The following is an 18,522-nucleotide window of genomic DNA, read 5'->3' on the forward strand; positions in this document are numbered from 1 at the left end:
ATTAGAGTTAGCATCGGGTAACGATAAATGGTATCGATAACTCGATTGATAAGAGTACAAATTATTATTATTTTTATATATATTTTAAATAATTTTAAATAGATTTAAAAAATAATAATAATTCATTAATAAATACTTTCTTAATCATTAATTTTATTTTAAAATAATTAAGTATTAATCGATTTGAAAAGTTCAATTCACGGTCTCCTTGTATTTTCCGTAGAATTATCTTACAAACACGGCTACTAATGTGTCATGTCACGTGATTTTATTTTTATTTTTTAAAAGAAATAAAAAAGGAACAAAAACATAAGAAATCGTTCTATCCATTCATAGATTGTATACAAAAAAAAAAGGATTAAGCATTTTTCATTGATGAAGTGGGCTGAGTTTTGTACTTGGGCTGAGTTTATTGGTATACATAAAACCTCTTATCTTATTAAAAACATAGGCATATTCTTTAGGGCCTTAAATTACAAAGAGCGTTTCCTTTTCTAAGTAGATTGTGGATTAGCTTCGTTTGCTTGATTGAACAATGAAGACGGAGAACAAATTTAAACCCTAGCCCAAGGTCCAGCCCATCTATTGCTCTGGTTCAGGTTAAACTCGTCTCGGGTTCGGGTCCAACCCAGCCCGATTCCAGTAGGATCATATAGCCCACATACGAATGCCAAAGGGTAGTTTGGAGATTCTACTGTTGCCTAACTACGAACCATATCGACTCTTCCTCTATTTGGCTCTTTCTGAATTGTACGTTATTCTCTTCTCCTCCGCTCAGAAATTTTGCATTTCTGTTCAGATCCATCTCTCGTACGTCGCTGCAATTCCCTCCTTTGCTTGAATTCTTAGGTTTTCTGGAAGAAATGTACGGCTTCGAAGCGCTAACCTTCAACGTTCATGCTGGGTACTTGGAGGCCATCGTGAGGGGGCACCGGGCTGGGCTGCTTACTGCCGCTGATTACAACAATTTGTGCCAGTGCGAAACCCTTGATGACATTAAGATGCACCTTTCCGCTACCGAATACGGTCCTTACCTCCAGAACGGTGCGTTATGTCCTGTCCTCCAGAAACCCTCCCCCATTTAGTTTAATTTAATTAAATGGTGTGGGATCAATAGCTCTGTTTGGTTACTGAGAATATTGAAGGCTTTGGTGGACGAATCAAAATTAGAATTTTGGATATTTTATAGTTGCATTAACTGGATCTTTTTTTTAGAACCTTACTTTTGTAACGCATACTTACTTTGATTAGAGCAATGCTATTGATTTATGGAAGGTGGCAGCAGCGTCGATAACAATCTCTTAGGGTCTCACAAATAGTTAATGTTACGGAAAAATCGAGTTTTACATTGAATGATTAAAGAACATATATAATGAAATGTCAAACGAGAAGAATTGTTACCTGTTCACAGTTTTTGTGTTTTAAATTGAACGAGAAAGTAATTTGGTGAATTCCTTAAATAATGCGGCTGCCACATCTGGTAGTTCCGTTTTCCACTAAAATCTGGGAACTTTTTGCTGCCTCGCACATGCTGCTAGATCGATCTGCTTTCAGTTTGAATGGATGACTTCGAATTTTTTATTTTCAAGCAAATATTTAAGTTATACTTTTATTTTTATTTTGGGTTTAAGTTCTCTAATTGCTAAATTTCATATCTTGCTTGCAGAACCTTCCCCGCTGCATACCACAACTATTGTAGAGAAATGCACTCTTAAACTGGTTGAGGATTATAAGCACATGTTATGCCAAGCGACAGAGCCCTTGTCAACCTTTCTAGAGTATATTACGTATGTGGACTTTTGTTTTATTGATAACATTAAGTTCGTGTATTCTTACATAGTTGACGAATCAACTAGTAGTTGTTGATTTATTTAGAGGAATATGGAAATATAAAAATATATATATATATATATATATGTATATGTATGTATGTATCACTTTAATCAAAATACTTGTTTTGGTTCACCTATATGGAATTTCAAACTTATGTGTATTTGAACCACTTACAAGAACAGAGAAATTGAGCTTATTACGATTACAACAGAAGAAAACATATTGAACTTCTGCTGCTTCATTCAGATATGGTCACATGATTGACAATGTTGTCCTGATTGTCACTGGAACCTTGCATGAGAGAGATGTTCAGGAGCTCTTGGAAAAATGCCATCCATTGGGCATGTTTGACAGGTAATTTTACCCTGAAGGCTTTAGGGATTTCTTTTATCACACTTTAGTTCTATGGGCATCCTCTATTGTAATGAATGGCACTTCTTTTACTGAACTTTACGCTGCTCTTTGCAGCTCTTAGCCTGTAGCAAGGCTCTCTGTATACCACCTGTGTACTCGGGCCTTGCCCTTTTCTTGTTCTAATGTATCTCTTTTTACTTATCAAAAAAGAATTTTACCCTGAAATACTGCTTTCCCTTTCTTTTTGACTTTTCATGTAAGTATTTTCTTATTTCTCTCTGTTCTCCTCAGCATTGCTACCCTGGCAGTTGCTCAGAATATGCGAGAGCTTTATAGGCTGGTTCTTGTTGACACACCCTTGGCCCCATACTTCTCTGAGTGTATCACATCAGAGGTGCAGACTTGTAACCTTGATTGACTCGCCTATTATATTCAGTTTCCTTTTATAGACATCCTATGGTCTTTCTTTTATATTGTGTCTCTACATTATTGTGGTTTTTCATTGAATGACCAAATACTTACTCCTCTTTTCTTCAAATAGTCACGTTTTCTTCAAACAGATAATTTTGATATTCCAGTTGTTAACTAAAGGTGTAATATTAGGGCACTGAGCTGGGGATTATTTACAATCAGCAACTGTAATGTGGACAACAAGGTCACGTCTTCTTAATGTCTCATAGTAATTGCTACTTAAAAAAATCTCATAGTAATTGTCAAAACCCATGTAATGTCTTTTTCATATTAATATTAGTGAATAATTTAGTTCTAATAGACGAGCAGTAGCATCAGTATTACATAGTAATCAATTTGTTTGATACTTGAAGGCAAACATTAATTTCAAATTGTGTGGCTCTCTTTTTGTAGGACTTGGATGACATGAACATTGAAATAATGAGGAACACTCTTTACAAGGCATACCTAGAGGATTTTTACAGGTTTTGTCAGGTGAGTGTTGATTGCTAACTAAGATGTCCTTTCTTTTTTAATAGACGTTTTTCAAAATGATTTCAGCATGTCCTATGTCTTTTTAATTTGAAAGTGATATTTTGGTATAGAAACTTGGGGGTGCCACAGCAGAGATTATGTCTGACCTTCTCTCATTTGAGGCTGACAGAAGGGCTGTCAATATCTCCATAAATAGGTAATCGTCTATGAACAAACATTTTTACAGGTCTTGTGGTGAATCCTTTATTGTTGATGAACTTGTTTAAACTTCTTTTGGGTTTTTATGGTTTCATGGTTGATCATTCCAATCTTAAAATTACGTGTATTATTATTCTTTTTTCCTTGACCTGGTTATCTTTTTGCAGCATTGGAACTGAGCTCACCCGAGATGATCGCAAAAAATTGTACTCTAACTTTGGTTTACTGTAAGTTTTTTGCTCAAACTTGATGGGAATTTAACATTGAATATGTTGTGTAGCTTTAGAATATAATCCTTGACAATGATTATCTTCTTCGGCTTGGTCTGATATCGTTTGCTAACGTTGAACAGTCACCCCTATGGCCACGAGGAACTTGCCGTCTGCGAGGATATTGACCAGGTATCTATTTTGATTTTTTACAATCCTTGATTTCTTTTATTCTTGGGGCTGGATAAGTAAGTTTTGTAACAAGTGGCAAAGTATTTTTGAGTTTATTTGCCATTTTGTATCCAAAATGATTATTTCAGTCCACTAACATATAGATGCTTATTTCTGGTCTTCTAGTTTCTTGAGCTTTGGCAGTTTCCAAGTTGCTACTATTTGTGTGTTTGTCATTCTTCTTGGACTTAGACCTTCTCCATGCTCAATAGGAAAATAATTACTAGTTTAGGACTTTCACTAACTTGTTCTAATCTCTGTATACTGTAGAAATGGGTGAATGTAATTGCATTAGTACTTGATTTTCCTTTTTATGTGTTGGGAAAGAATTCTTCTTAATCCTTATTACCTTACTGTCATTTGTTATGTGGCCTTTTCTTGTTTCGGCTCAATGAGTTCAATTATCAGTTGTTGTGACCCAAGTCCTTTGCTTGGTTGCCATTTCAGGTCCGTGGCGTTATGGAAAAATACCCTCCTTATCAGTCCATTTTCTCTAAATTATCTTATGGAGAGAGCCAGATGCTTGACAAGGCATTCTATGAAGAGGAGGTGAAAAGGCTTTGCTTAGCATTTGAGCAGCAGGTTGGTATATTTGCAATTGAGCAGCCATATTCCAATTATTTGTTCCATTAGAAGTAGCTATTTATGGCAGTGAGCTGAATGCCATGGCTAAATTACATCCGACTTTCTCTAGTTATTTGCAGCCATTGCTGTCTTCTAATTCTTGTTAAATATTCATATCCATCTCCTGTGCTTGTCTGCTCACACCGTAATATCTTATGCAGTTCCATTATGGTGTTTTCTTCGCGTACATGAGATTGAGGGAGCAGGAGATAAGGAACCTGATGTGGATTTCAGAATGCGTGGCTCAGAACCAGAAGTCCAGGGTTCATGACAGTGTTGTCTTCATATTTTAGTCAAATTTTCACCGTTAAGTAAGATAATAAGTTGTTCTTTTGCATAACTTCTGTTAAGTCTCCTTCCTGTTTCATCGTTCAACTTAGCACAGATGAGCTTACCTATACCAGTGTGAGATTATGTAAAAAGTTCACGAGATATTGTTTTTTAGAGGGGAACTTGTTGTATGGTATTGGTTGTGAGGAGAAGCTGCATTTTATTTATTTATTTTGCGTATGCTTATAATAAAAACAATAATTTGGTGCTTACATGAAATGATGGATTTTCCTTAATTGTAGAAGATAAATTTAAAACAGTACCTAATTATGCAGAGGGTGTTTTTGGTGGCGAGAATAATCTGTTAATTCAATGGGATGGATGGATGGATGATCATAAGTAAATATATACGCGATTCATTCAACAAGAAAGATAGAAGGGCAATCTTTATCAAGAAATTTTATAAAAATAAACTTACAAATTAACTTAATTTTATATGATGTATTAGATTTATTTTATAATAAAATTATTGCATTAAATCATGTTTATAATTTATTTTTTGAAATCTATGATTAGATCATTGTTCCGTTGCAATCAGGATTTAATAAAAATAAAAATGAGAAGACAAGAATGAAAATTTGAACCTTAGTCAGTTAGTTGATGCCATCTCGGCAGCAATCAAAGCCCAACATGTCTCATTGCTCTAGCAGTTTCTGTAGAGTTTCATAGTTCATATGGGCCGGAACTCTGTACTTAATAACAGTTTCTGTAGCCATTGGAGGAGTGGAAGTAGCTGATGACTAGATGACTTTCGTCTCTCGGTCTCGGGGACTACAGAGCAGAGACTGCACCTTCTAGCCAGCCAACCATCGATCCAAAACGCCCATCCCCCCGTTGATTTCTCCGTTCTTAACTAAGCTCCCTTTCCTTTGTACTAAGGAGACCAAAATCCACCATCTCAATTATCCGAGATGCCCACCACCGCCATCACCAGCTTAATCTTCGTTTTGCTCCTCCTCTTGACCACCACCTCCGCGGCCCAGATCCTAGGCCTAGACTCCTTCCTAACCCAGCAATCCCGCCTCGACCCTCAAGCTATCAACGACTCCTTCCTCTCCCTCCCTTCCTCCCTCAAAAAATCCTTCTCCTCCCACTTCCCCCAACCCCATATCCCTTCTCTCATCTCCTCCATCCTCTCCCTTACCCTCCCTCTCTCCATCAACCTTCGCCTCATAGGCCCCTTCTCCCCTGACGCCCCTGCCCTTCTCTCTTCCTTCCTCTCCTCCGCCTCCCAACCCCTTCACCACTATCACGTCATCTCCCCATTCGAGTATCAATCTCATTCCCTCTCCATCCAACACTCTCTCCACCTCGACGTCTCTTTATCCCCTCCTTCCCTCGCTTCCCAACTCTCCCAATCCCTAACTTCCCAAATATCGGCTACCACTTCCTCCCTCCGCTCCTCTCTCCTCTCCATCCCCTTCTCCTCGGTCGACTCCATCATCAAGCAAGACTTCGAGAAGGAAAAACCCATTAACGGAATCTACCTCTACTTGCTCAATCTGGGCCCCCAATCCAAACCCTACGCTTATACCTACTCCCACGGTGATTCCTCCCCTGCCTTTCCCAAATGCTTGGGCACCATCTGGACCGGCAAGGACCGCTACCTTTGGATCGATTTGGCCGCCGGCCCTGTCGACTATGGCCCGGCATTATCCGGGGAAGGCCTTCTCCCCCGCGGCGAGTTTCACCCACTCGCCACCCTCCACGGCCGCCCCAAATCACAGAGAGCTCTGTATGCTGATCTGGCGTCTCTGGTTTGGAGCGCCTACCAGGTACTTCTTGTGCCCTCTTTGAGAATTCCTGTTCCTTTCGAGGCTTCCTTGGTAGTTCAGTTCATACATGTCTATGGGTCCGAGAGCAATAGGGATTCCAGTGGTTTGGACTGGAAAGCGATCGAAAGGACATTTATGGATGAAGTTACTGATGGGGGTTTGTTGTTGGGTGATCAGTCTTTGAGTTTCAAGACTTATGGGGTGAGTCTTGCAGGGTGCCCCATTTGTTCCTTTGCCGTTTCGAGGTCGATTAGTTCGTACACAGCGAGGTTTTTGTTTGATAATTATACCATGATTGTGAGCGAGTATTTGGACTCCAAGCGTTTGCATCAGATATTGATGGATTCGGCAGAGGAGTTTAGGAGGGTGGCTAGTATTCCGGAGGAATTAGGTCGGGTTCTTCCCGTTTACGTGTTTGATTTGGACTATAATACTCACTTATTGCTTGATCGATATCACCAGTCTGTTGCCTTCAAAGATATGGTTATTGCAGTGAGGACGAGGAACACACAGACCGTGAGTGATTATAATTGTAATGGTCATCACGTGTTTACTCAGACAAGGGAGCTTGAGCGGCCGCTTGTTGGCTCGATTCTGCAGAGCATGTGGGGGGTGTCCCCTACCCATTTGCTGTGGAGCCCGAGGCATAATAGTACCTTGGTGGATTACACATGGAGTGTAGGGCAGACTCCATTTGGGCCGTTCTCAGAGGTTTCATCCTTGTCATTTGTGCAGAAGGATGCAGCTAGGAGAAATGTTCTTTTGACATCGTTGAACCAGAGTATAACAAGTGCCGTTGACGTTCTTGAATCCATTGCTGCCCATGGGGGAGATAGAAAGCTACTTAAACAAAATCAACATGTTGAGTTCATACAAAGGTGGAACTTGTTCAAGTACAAGCTGGACAAAGCAGTTTCTGCACTGTCACATTTGGATTTTGAGATGGCTTTATACTACTTGAGATCATCAGATCATGATATGTATGCCATCCACGATCTCGTCTATCATGCTTCTAAGGAAGTGGAGGCTTCGCTCGTATGCTTTAAGGACCCACCGTTTCCATGGAAGTCAGTTTCTTTATCTGCTTTTGGTTTCCTAGCTTTCTTTTACGTTTATGCAAAAAGAGACAAACTGTTCAGAAATAAGAGAAAGCAATTTTGAAGCTCTTCACAGGAACTGAAGTTTGTGATTTGAATGCAATCCAAAACATGTATTTTGAAAGAGAGGTAAGCCGGTAGCCAGAAACTTATATTCAGCTGACTCAAAACATTTGCTGCAGTTTGGCCCTGTTGCTAAACTATTGTCCTGGTTCTTAATATTTTTCAGTTGCATTATGTAATTTCACGACTTGTCAGATGAATGCTGGCAGCATGCACTCTGTTGGAAATTCTGCTGTGCTTGTTATGCATTTATGCTTAAACCTGTTTTTCTAGCTGACTACCATAAGAACCGTTAAGATTCCCTTGATGAATGTTAACATTTCTTCCTTTGCAATGTAAAAGTTAGCCTTGTTCTGTCTTCACTGGAACTAGTAAGTCCGAATGTTATTGTCTACCCCCCCTCATATGTGATTCATATCATAACTGCTCATAAATCATAATGCCATCGTGCAGCATGGTGCTCAATCGAGCTACGGAGCTGTCACCACTCGTATGGAGGAAATGCCAAGATGCTTTTGTGGATGGGCTTGGGATGAGTTGTGATCATAGCCATCTTGGATTCAAATCCATACTTGAGTTTTCGTGGATTATCTAATAGATACTTCGGCGGATGTGATAATGTATTTGGGGTTTATTCCCCAAGGAGAAGGGCTCTGCCTTACCTATTTTCCATGTCGTTAAAAAAATACCCTAGCTAGTCATTTCCGCTGTCCGATGGAGTTTTGATGGTGTTTATAATGCATTTCACTTTGGGCCTTTAATGTCTACCTTAGGAGACACTAGGTGAATGTTTGTATTGTTTCATTTAAAGTGGAAATGCTTGCTTTAAATGCTCTAATAATTCAAGAGATGGAAATGATTGCTTTATAAAATGGGGGTGTCAAAAAGATTGTCATGGCCTATACATAATTGGGTTTAACAGGAATGGGTTGACCGAGAACGGATATATAAGTTGCTTTTTATTAAACACTACCGCTTTTAGCTTCTCATGATGTATTTTCTTCGGCTGTTCATATAATTTTAGTCAAAAGCTATTGCAGGAGAATTGGTATCTTTACAAAGGGTTTATACTTTGTAGCAACCAGGCACGGTGACTATGTACAGAAAATAAAGGTCCCTACATCGTAAGGCATGAATTGATACCTTCCTAGTGCTTTGTTTAAGGAAGTTGGTGACTTGGTGATCTGGGTGACCCAAGCCCAGCAAATGACAGTCATAACTATAATAATGATCCAATCCTAAGGTAGCGAATTCGTGCATAATTTGTGCCATTTTGGATACTGTTTCGAAGAGAGACTTATCGGATGAGATGGTTGCCAACTTGCCATTGAGTGAGTGAGCTCTGCCGAAGTAGATGACTAGATTAAACAGCTTATTTGCACGGGAGCAATTCTTGCTCTATAGGTTAGAGTGATGAAAGTGAAACCATGCGATATGCATTTGTGTTTCTTTCGGTTTTATTGATTTATTTTGGTGCCCAACTAGTGAAATGTACAAAGCAATAATTCTATTCAACATGAGCCGGTTGCTCCTCGTACCCACTAGAGCTCCTTGCTTGGAACACGTTGAATAGTCAACTACTTATTTTAATTTTGTAAAGAACGAGACCGGTATGTGACTTGAGTGATTGGAAAATGTTGCGGGGATGGTGAGCAACCGGCTGTTGTATAGAAGAACTCATTTACAAATAATAGAAACACACGCAGACACCGCATCAACAAGCTCTGCTCCTGAAATCTGAGACAAAAAAAGCGTTGTACAGCACTCCCTGGTTAAATCCTCAACTCTTAGTCGTGCTCAGGCTCTTCCATAGAGACTTATTTAGAAAAGGAAGTGAAGTTTTCTTTCTTGCAACTCTATGCTGTCGTCTCTATTGTAAGTGCAAACAAATGGGATGTCGCCAATTCCATCATAAAAGATCCCTGCATAGTCATCGTTGCTACCTATCTGTGCTTGGTTCTTTGGCTCGTCCCCATCAGTGTCATCTTCAGAGATATTTGAATTCTTCTCAACCAATTCCTTGAATACTGAAGACCGAAGAAGGATGCCTAGTGCAGTGGGAGAGGATGATGACTTGTTGCATGCGTTAAAAGGATTTTTGCTTTGAAAGACTTCTTGCTTTTGGGGGGAGTTGATGTAGTCGGTAACCAAAGGATTACTGTGAAGGAAGGGGGATTTCGATTCCTCTTTTGGATTGGAATTAGTTGGCATGGGCATGCCAAAGTCTGCAGGTCTGTGAGGGTCTGTGTCTCATAAGCGGCGTTTGCTCCTGGCTTTAACCATCTTATATATGTACTCAAGTCAAAGTTGGTCACAGCATTGATCCCCCTATACTCGATTGCTGCAATGTCATAAGCACGAGCAGCTTCCTCTTGGGTACCTGTATTGAGACAAGGAACGTTTTTGGTAAATGGAAATTCTAAGTTTGTCAGTTTTATGGGGCTTGAGATTGCAACTTTTATGACCATATTCTTATTTCAGAAATCAGCTAGTTTTTGCATCGTATTCGAAATACAGATATACAACTTACTGTAAGTGCCAAGGTAAAGGTATTTGTTGTTGAAGGTCCCCCCATGTGTTGCCCATAGGTTGCCCATGTGAGCCGTCCACTCCACTCCATGTGGTGCCCATAGATTGCCCATGTGTGCATGTGCCCATGTGGTGATATTCCTCACATGTGCTTCCATGTGAAGTGAGCATTGCATTTCAGATGGATCCAGCGAATATGTGGAGGAAGAGGAGCTCATCCTCTCCTATAAATAGGAGAGGATGTTTGAAGCTTAAATTATCCTCACTGCGGTGAGCGATCAGGCAGAGGGTTGAGGGCGAAATTTGAGTTCTGGAAAAACCCGGAACAGAGGCCATTTGAGAGAGATAGAGAGTTATTGTGAGTGTTTGTAAAATTGTACAAACATATTGAAAAATTGAATTTCCGCTTCAGTGGACGTAGGCAAGTTGCCGAACCACTTAAATATTGTCTCTATCTATTGTGGGTGTGATTTCTGGGCAGCCGGAGGCGCAACAAATGGTATCAGAGATTCGGTTCGTGCTACCCAGAAAATTACAGTTGATCAAAATTAACTTTTGATCACACCACAATGTTCCTCTCATCAAGACGGATCCGTAGCCGCAAACGGCGTCAAAAACGGATGTCGGAGGAGCCCGTACAGGCCCCTGGAAGTCAGAGAGTGCGATGCACGCGCCTCAGTCGCATTGAAGGAAGAAGACGAAGTGGGATACACGCGCCACGCGCCCCACGCGCGGCTGGAGGAAGAAGACGCGTGGAACACACGGCGTCACGCGCCCCCACGCGCGGCAGATGACGAATACATGTGAGGGACACGCGTCCACGCGCCCTCACGCGCGGTGGGGGTTGAAGACGCGTGCAGGGCACGCGCTCACGCACCCCCACGCGCACTCGGAGTACTCTGGCGCTTGTTGGACAAGCGCCAGACGCGCCTCAGACGCGCGTGTGGTACACGCGCCAGAGAGATCTGGACCATCCGATTTTCAGATCTTTGTTGGGCTAGATCTAAGCCATCCGGAGTCCGATTTCAACGATCAAATAGTGCTTTCCAACTATTTGGATTATTCCGGACTCATCCGTACGGTGGGAATGTCAAGATTTACCATCGGTACTGTTGATCTGAACTGTCGATGTGTTGCAGATTATTTTGGGCTAGATCTATGCCAGTTGGAGTTCCATCGCGATGATCAAATAGTGATGTCAAACTATTTGGATCATTCCGGACTCATCCGTACGGTGAGAATGTTGTGATTCACCATCGGTACAGTCGATCTGAACTGTCGAGGTGTTGCAGATCATTTTGGGCTAGATCTATGCCAGTTGGAGTTCCATCGCGATGATCAAATAGTGATGTCAAACTATTTGGATCATTCCGGACTCATCTGTACGGTGGGAATGTTGAGATTCGCCATCGGTACAGTCGATCTGAACTGTCGAGGTGTTGCAGATCATTTTGGGCTAGATCTATGCCAGTTGGAGTTCCATCGCGATGATCAAATAGTGATGTCAAACTATTTGGATCATTCCGGACTCATCTGTACAGTGGGAATGTTGAGATTCGCCATCGGTACAGTCGATCTGAACTGTCGAGGTGTTGCAGATCATTTTGGGCTTGATCATAGCCAGTTGGAGTTCTATCGCGATGATCAAATAGTGGTGGCAAACTATTTGGATCATTCCGGACTCATCGGTACGGTGGGAATGTTGAGATTCGCCATCGGTACATTTGATCTGAACCGTCCACGTGTTGCAGATCAGTTGTGGGCTTGATCGTAACCAGTTAGAGTCATGATGGACTCATTGGTTTTGGGCTTAATTTAAGCCAGTTGGGATCGTGAAATTTGATGGAGCAAATTTCAGATCATTGGACAATGCTGATTAACTTGTTATATCAGCAGGTTTTGGCAGTCATACAACTCATGGAGCATATTGTTATTAAGAGGAGAACCGCATCGGATCTCGTTGTGGCTTTCTTTGAAAAGCCAGTTGCAAATAACAAAGTGCAGATGAAGCTTTGGTGTGGTAGTGTGGATACGTACAGTCTAAGGAGGTTCTGTCTAGGAGATTGGAAATTTTAAGTGTGTCCATTGTGACCCTCCAATCTTTCCTGGGAACTGACTTAGTGAGGTACTATTCATTTCTACGGTAAATTCATTAAAGCAATGTCAGGAAGTAAGGTTTCAAATGTTGTCAGATTTGAGGTGGAGAAACGATTCAATTTCAGATAAGGCAGAAGGTACTATTGTTGCCTAATAGCATTTTGGTGTTGTGGTCAAAAGGTTGGGAGGTCATGAAAATGGCTATGAGTAATTCTGCAAAGAAGTCAAAGTTGAAGTTTCTCAATGTAAGAGATCTTATCCTGGATGAGGAGGTGCGCAGAAGAGATTCTGGCAAGATTTCAAGTTGTTGGTCCTGAATGTTGATTGTAAGGACAGAGGCAAGTCAAGATCTGGACAACAGATGACTCGCTAGAAATTGTGGCAAGACCGGCCACAAGAGACTGCTAAAATCAGGAGAAAATTGAGAATGATGCTGTGAATATGGTGACTGAAGAAATACATGGCATTGCATTTCTTGCAGTGCACAATGCTGTTAAGGACAGCCTGAAGACAGCAGTCATTCAGTAGTGTTTTCTCAAAGGCGTTGAAGGGCAAATCAATTCCTGAAGTCAGCAGTGATTCTAGCGACTGGTGAAACGGCTAGTACAAGGAGCTGGTTCGGCAAGTGGCTCCAAGTCAGTAAATGGAGATACTGGTATTGATGCTAATGTTGTGTCTCTCTCCATGAAAAAAAAAGAGGGAGACATGTATATCCTCATGCCGCTAATTCCCAGAGTTGCCATGATAGAGGATGTGTTAATGTTAGCAGGTCCACAAGTTTACACACAAGCATTGGTTTGGCATTAATGCAGGGTGTGTAGTGGAAATTCATGTCGATGGCTGATGAACTTCCAGAAGAGCCAAACGTGGAAGTTACACCATAGTTTTCAGCAAGGTTATTTTCGACATGGGCCGAAGTGAAATGCTTGGAATTAGTTTATTCTGAGTGGATATGCTTTTATGGTGAAGCATGATAGCGGGAGCTATGAAGATCTTCATTGAGGTGGAGCTTGGCTGTGGGACCAGTCAAAGTCACAAGGTGGAGATTGTTGCTATTGTTGCCAATAGCATTTAGTGTTGGAAGGTCACGAAGGATTAATTGGTCTTGGCTCGGGTTAATTGTTGTGTGAATTAGAGAAAGTAAAAGGAACTCAGTTTTACTTTTCTAAAGAAATCTCCCTAGACCATGACATGAAGTATAGGTGTGAGAGATGGGAACAAAACGTCAGATGTTCCAGGGATATCTACACCTAAAGAACTACCAAGACGATCAGACCTCCATGGTGGTTACTACCTTAAAATGTATCCTGCTGAATGAAGGTAGTGAACTACGGTATGAAGAAAAATCTTGCAAGAAGGGAGATTATGCAAGTCGGAGACTGCACACAAGATGGACACATGCGACTGAAGATAGCAGCAGGATGAAGGGTCAGTCACCCAGATCAGAGATGAGACCTCAGCAACAGGTTCTCTAATATGTGTCAAGGTCTGTGCGAGACCATTGATTCCCAGTGCAGTGGGAGATGTGTTGCCCTATGTAGATGTGTTGATTAAGGGCACTGTACGTGATAAACTAAAGTTTTGCATCACTTTAGTTAGTCTTCTGACTTGAAGACATGAACTGTAAAATTGTATAAGGGATCATGCTGGAGATAGAGCTCGGCATGTTGAGAACCAGTCTCCAAGTTGGAGATTGGTGTGATTGTAGGATTATGGAGCCTGGTTTGAAAGCTGTAAGGCACCAAGCAGATTGTTCGCTCGGATGTGGCTAGAGCGAAGCAGATTGTTCGCTCGAATGAGCCTAGAGCGAAGCTCAGTTTGCTCAAGGTGTTCACTCGGATGTGGCTAGAGCGAAGCAGATTGTCCGCTCGGATGAGCCTAGAGCGAAGCTCAGTTTGCTCAAGGTGTTCGCTCGGATGTGGCTAGAGCGAAGCAGATTGTCCGCTCGGATGAGCCTAAAGCGAAGCTCAGTTTGCTCAAGGTGTACATGAGTGCGGACTCATGAACTCGAGCAAAAGAAGAATCCTAGAGAGTTGAGATTGTGCAATTGAGCACTGGTAAATCTCCTCTGAAGAAAATCCCTTGCAAGCTCTGTGGATGTAGACGATGCTAATGCATTTGAAGATGCATTTGGAGAGGCATCTGGACATCCATTTGAAGACGTACCTGCAGATGCATTTGATAGCGGATCTCTCATGGCTAACAAGCATTCCAATGAAGGAGTGCAATCATTTGAAGGATGCAACCATTTGTAGCATCCTAGTATGGCACACTTGGGTGGAGGGGGTGATTGTTGAAGGTCCCCCCATGTGTTGCCCATAGGTTGCCCATGTGAGCCGTCCACTCCACTCCATGTGGTGCCCATAGATTGCCCATGTGTGCATGTGCCCATGTGGTGATATTCCTCACATGTGCTTCCATGTGAAGTGAGCATTGCATTTCAGATGGATCTAGCGAATATGTGGAGGAAGAGGAGCTCATCCTCTCCTATAAATAGGAGAGGATGTTTGAAGCTTAAATTATCCTCACTGCGGTGAGCGATCAGGCAGAGGGTTGAGGGCGAAATTTGAGTTCTGGAAAAACCCAGAACAGAGGCCATTTGAGAGAGATAGAGAGTTATTGTGAGTGTTTGTAAAATTGTACAAACATATTGAAAAATTAAATTTCCGCTTCAGTGGACGTAGGCAAGTTGCCGAACCACTTAAATATTGTTTCTATCTATTGTGGGTGTGATTTCTGGGCAGCCGGAGGCGCAACATTTGTTTCCAAAAACTCTCCCTATTCTTGCTTCCCATCTGCCGTTATGATGGTGCCTGCATATATAATATTATTCACCAAAACCATTTTAACGGCTGTTTCTCGAAAACTATTGTAAAGAAGTTGGTTTCATCAATTTATCATCAAGAGCATCACCTCGCAACTCCCCTATACTTTGACACCCCTCTGGAGAAGCCACTGCTCTTTCTGAAAGAAACAAAATTAATGATATTCTAATTAGGGATGGTGGCCATGGTAGTGGATTAAAGTCTACTCTTAATAATATTTACGATTCTTTTACCTTCTTAAAGAGGCCAAATGCTCCTCTTTAGTCACAGTTTGCATTATCTCAATCTCCTCATCATAATCTGATATCTGTAATGAGTATCAAGAGTATTAAATATTGAATTTTCTTATGCTAGCTAACCTTCGAAACATTTCAGAGAAGTAATGATATGAACAGTACTCATTCTTACCGGGAAATTGGTGAAGGTAGTGCCCCCCAATACTTTAGTGCAGCTAAATCATAAGCTGTTGCCGCAGATTCTTCTTCGTCGTAAGCTCCTAAAAAGTTCAGGAAAAAAATATTTCACTTTCTTTATGATCCATGTGTTGTGCCTCCGGTCTGTCTAAAAATTACACAAAATAATTTTTAAGTGGTTTAGCAAATTGCCTACATCTACTGTAACCTTTTTTATAAAATTTGTACGAGATTTACAAATAAATCTACAAAATTCTATCTTTCTCACGTCCTTCTTTTTCTTTCTTTTCTCTTCTCTCCACTGCCTCCTCTGCAAATCAGAACTCTCCTCTGCAAATCAGAATTCTCCTATTTATAAGAGAAGTTCTCCTCAACAAATTGCTAACTGATTTCGGTACAGCAATTTACTGGTAAAAATAAGGAGGCTCCTAATAAAAACAAAGCACCGAACGGTGCATGTGCGTTCGGTGCAGCAGGCCACTTGGGTGGCTTTCAACTTGGGTGGCTTTCAACACCATGCACGGTGAGAAGTAAAAAAAAAAACAAAGAAGAACTCGGAAAACCTTAACTTGACGGCGAAAAGAGTACTCACCAAGGTAAACTGTTCAGTGCCGATGATGAATTTCAGATCGGAACGTTCCCAACAGGGGAGCAAAGAATTTATATAAAGCCATGTTCAGTATCTTGGAAAGAAGAAATAAATTGAGCAAAGAGGAAGGAAAAAATACAAGAGTGAACATTTTTCTACCTTGTTTGCTTTCGTTCTTCTGGGTTACATTCCAAGAGAGCTTATCCCACAAGTGGGCTTCAAATCGACCCGTCCATCGATGTCTGTTCAACTTACAGTTTGATTTGAAATAAAAACTAAACGAAGAGGGAGGAAAACTATCCAATAATAACCTGCATTTAAGTCCTTCTATATTTTTCACCTGCTGACTCCACGAAATTTTGAGCTTCTCTTAACAGTAGTGGCAGTAGAAGTCTGATCCGTTTGTTGCTGAAACTGCTGCTGGTGCCGACTGTGGTTGTTATCATCGCTACCAGGTGCAACTGCAGTTGGAATATCTCTTCGCCGTCTCTTGACACACCTTGCTGCCTGAGCCTGATCAACATCTGCCGCGCATGACATGCTGCGCCTTAATTCGTCCGTTCTCTTCGTTCTTCACCTTCAATATTGTTTCCATCTTCTCTTGTATCCTCCTCCTTTTGATTCTTTCTTTCTTCGTTTCTTCCTCAGTTCCTCCTGCAGTGGCTTGACTTAATTGGGCCATGAGTAGTTATGCATATATAGTAGGCGTGCTTCTTTCGGCTTTATTATGTTTTTGTTGTTTGTAGGTACAACTGTGATTCGAGTCCAAACAAGGGAGACGGTGATCCCGAGCAATTCGAGACAAACTGTTGCGCACTCCGGCCTCTCTAAAATCATACGAGACGATATTTAAGTGGTTCAATCAATTAATTATATTTATTAAAATCTTTTTTATTGAATTTATACGAGATTTATAAAAAACTCTATAAATCCTCTCTCTCACGTACTCTCTTTCACTCTGATTTTTCCCGCTCACTCTTTACCCACCTGAGCTCTCATATTTATAAAAAAGAACAGCCTATAACTTACGATTTCGGTGCAGCTACTTCTAAATTTGCAAATTTGCTAGGGAGAATTGGATGGGTGGCCTAATAGAGCTAAGAAAGAAAATTGTGCCTAATACAACAAAATAAAGAACGGTGCAAAAGTTAGTTTCACACTGCAGGCGATTGTCCATAAATGTCCATACGCTGTTTCCAGCATAAAAGACCCAGAATCCATGCTTTCATACGGTTTTGTCGTTATTTCTCTAAGCCGGTTGGGCATCATTTAAGATTAAAAGGGCGAACATGCAGTTTTATGGGGTAGAATCGTTTTAATCTTCTTCCAATTCAACAAAAAGATAAAAACAAAAGAAAAAAAGCTTGGCCATGAGACATTCCGATTTAATACCTAAGTTTCGATCCAAAGCGCCAGTGACATGATTGACCACTTAAATACACTGGCTATAAGAGCATGCAAAGTTTTGAAGAAAAGTATAGATTTATGGGACATTGGATATATATAGAGATCATGAGATGCAAAATTCTCAAAATTTAATTCCTAAATATCATGAAAACATAAAATACTTTTTAATTTTTAATTTTTTTCATCTAATCATTATATAATTATTATACAAACACAAAAATCAATACATTTTTTTACAAATTTCAAAACAAAATACAAAAATAATATAACTTTTACAAACTTCAAAATAAAAATAATATTCAAATAATTTTTTTTAAGTTTATAATACTTTTATTTTTCTCTATAATCTCACCAAACTCAATAAAATATTTTAATTTAAATAATTTTATTACTTGTTATTATTCACAAAATTTTGAGGTATTCTAATTAGTACTATCCAAACAAGTTATTAGAATGCAAGACAGATTATTGTGTCGCAACAATTTATAAGTGGGACTAGTAGATTTTGGATGAAACGAAAAAAAATGACTTGTTCTGTTCATTATCTTTTTAAGTAATCACATTCATATTGCTTATTATTTTTTACTTATTATTATATGATCATGTCACACACTCTCTCTCTCTCTCTCTCTCTCTCTTAAACCACCTTGTTTAGATATATAATCGACTTCTCAAACACGAAAGCGTCTCTTTCTACATTTGTGTGGTTGGGGAAGCATGACCTGACCAGTGGTCCGGTACTAGCACTACTTCCCGCAAAGTTGCAAACAGTGACAGCCTACAATGGCGACTCTCACCCGCGCTAAAAACCCACTTGAAAACAAACATATTAAAAAAAAAAAAAAGAAATAAATGAGATGATGGAAGTTTCAGGAAAATTAGAAGACCATGGAAAATACTCCATAGTGTCTTTGCTCTGTTGTTTCTCTGGACAGAATGGATCGAAGGTGAACTTACAGACTACAGTTACACGACAACTTGGTAACACATGCACATCAATCAA

The 18,522-nt window shown here is 40.5% G+C and overlaps 2 protein-coding genes and 1 pseudogene across 2 annotated transcripts; 2 read left to right on the forward strand and 1 right to left on the reverse strand.

Annotated features, from left to right (window-relative positions):
• Window positions 1-724: 724 nt before the first annotated feature.
• LOC122302487 (V-type proton ATPase subunit d2-like) lies at window positions 725-4,943 on the forward strand. Its single transcript, XM_043113772.1, has 10 exons — window positions 725-1,044; window positions 1,667-1,787; window positions 2,080-2,187; window positions 2,479-2,581; window positions 3,052-3,132; window positions 3,243-3,328; window positions 3,498-3,557; window positions 3,683-3,731; window positions 4,218-4,352; window positions 4,556-4,943. Exons 1-10 carry the CDS (start codon window positions 864-866, stop codon window positions 4,685-4,687), a joined length of 1,056 nt encoding a protein of 351 aa, XP_042969706.1. The 5' UTR covers window positions 725-863; the 3' UTR covers window positions 4,688-4,943.
• A 442-nt stretch (window positions 4,944-5,385) lies between these two features.
• On the forward strand, window positions 5,386-8,531 carry LOC122302484. Its single transcript, XM_043113771.1, has 2 exons — window positions 5,386-7,725; window positions 8,113-8,531. Exon 1 carries the CDS (start codon window positions 5,636-5,638, stop codon window positions 7,658-7,660), a length of 2,025 nt encoding a protein of 674 aa, XP_042969705.1. The 5' UTR covers window positions 5,386-5,635; the 3' UTR covers window positions 7,661-7,725; window positions 8,113-8,531.
• A 533-nt stretch (window positions 8,532-9,064) lies between these two features.
• LOC122302485 lies at window positions 9,065-16,917 on the reverse strand (annotated as a pseudogene).
• Window positions 16,918-18,522: the final 1,605 nt, after the last annotated feature.

This window comes from Carya illinoinensis, chromosome 3, assembly GCF_018687715.1.
Source record: "Carya illinoinensis cultivar Pawnee chromosome 3, C.illinoinensisPawnee_v1, whole genome shotgun sequence".
NCBI lineage: Eukaryota > Viridiplantae > Streptophyta > Magnoliopsida > Fagales > Juglandaceae > Carya > Carya illinoinensis.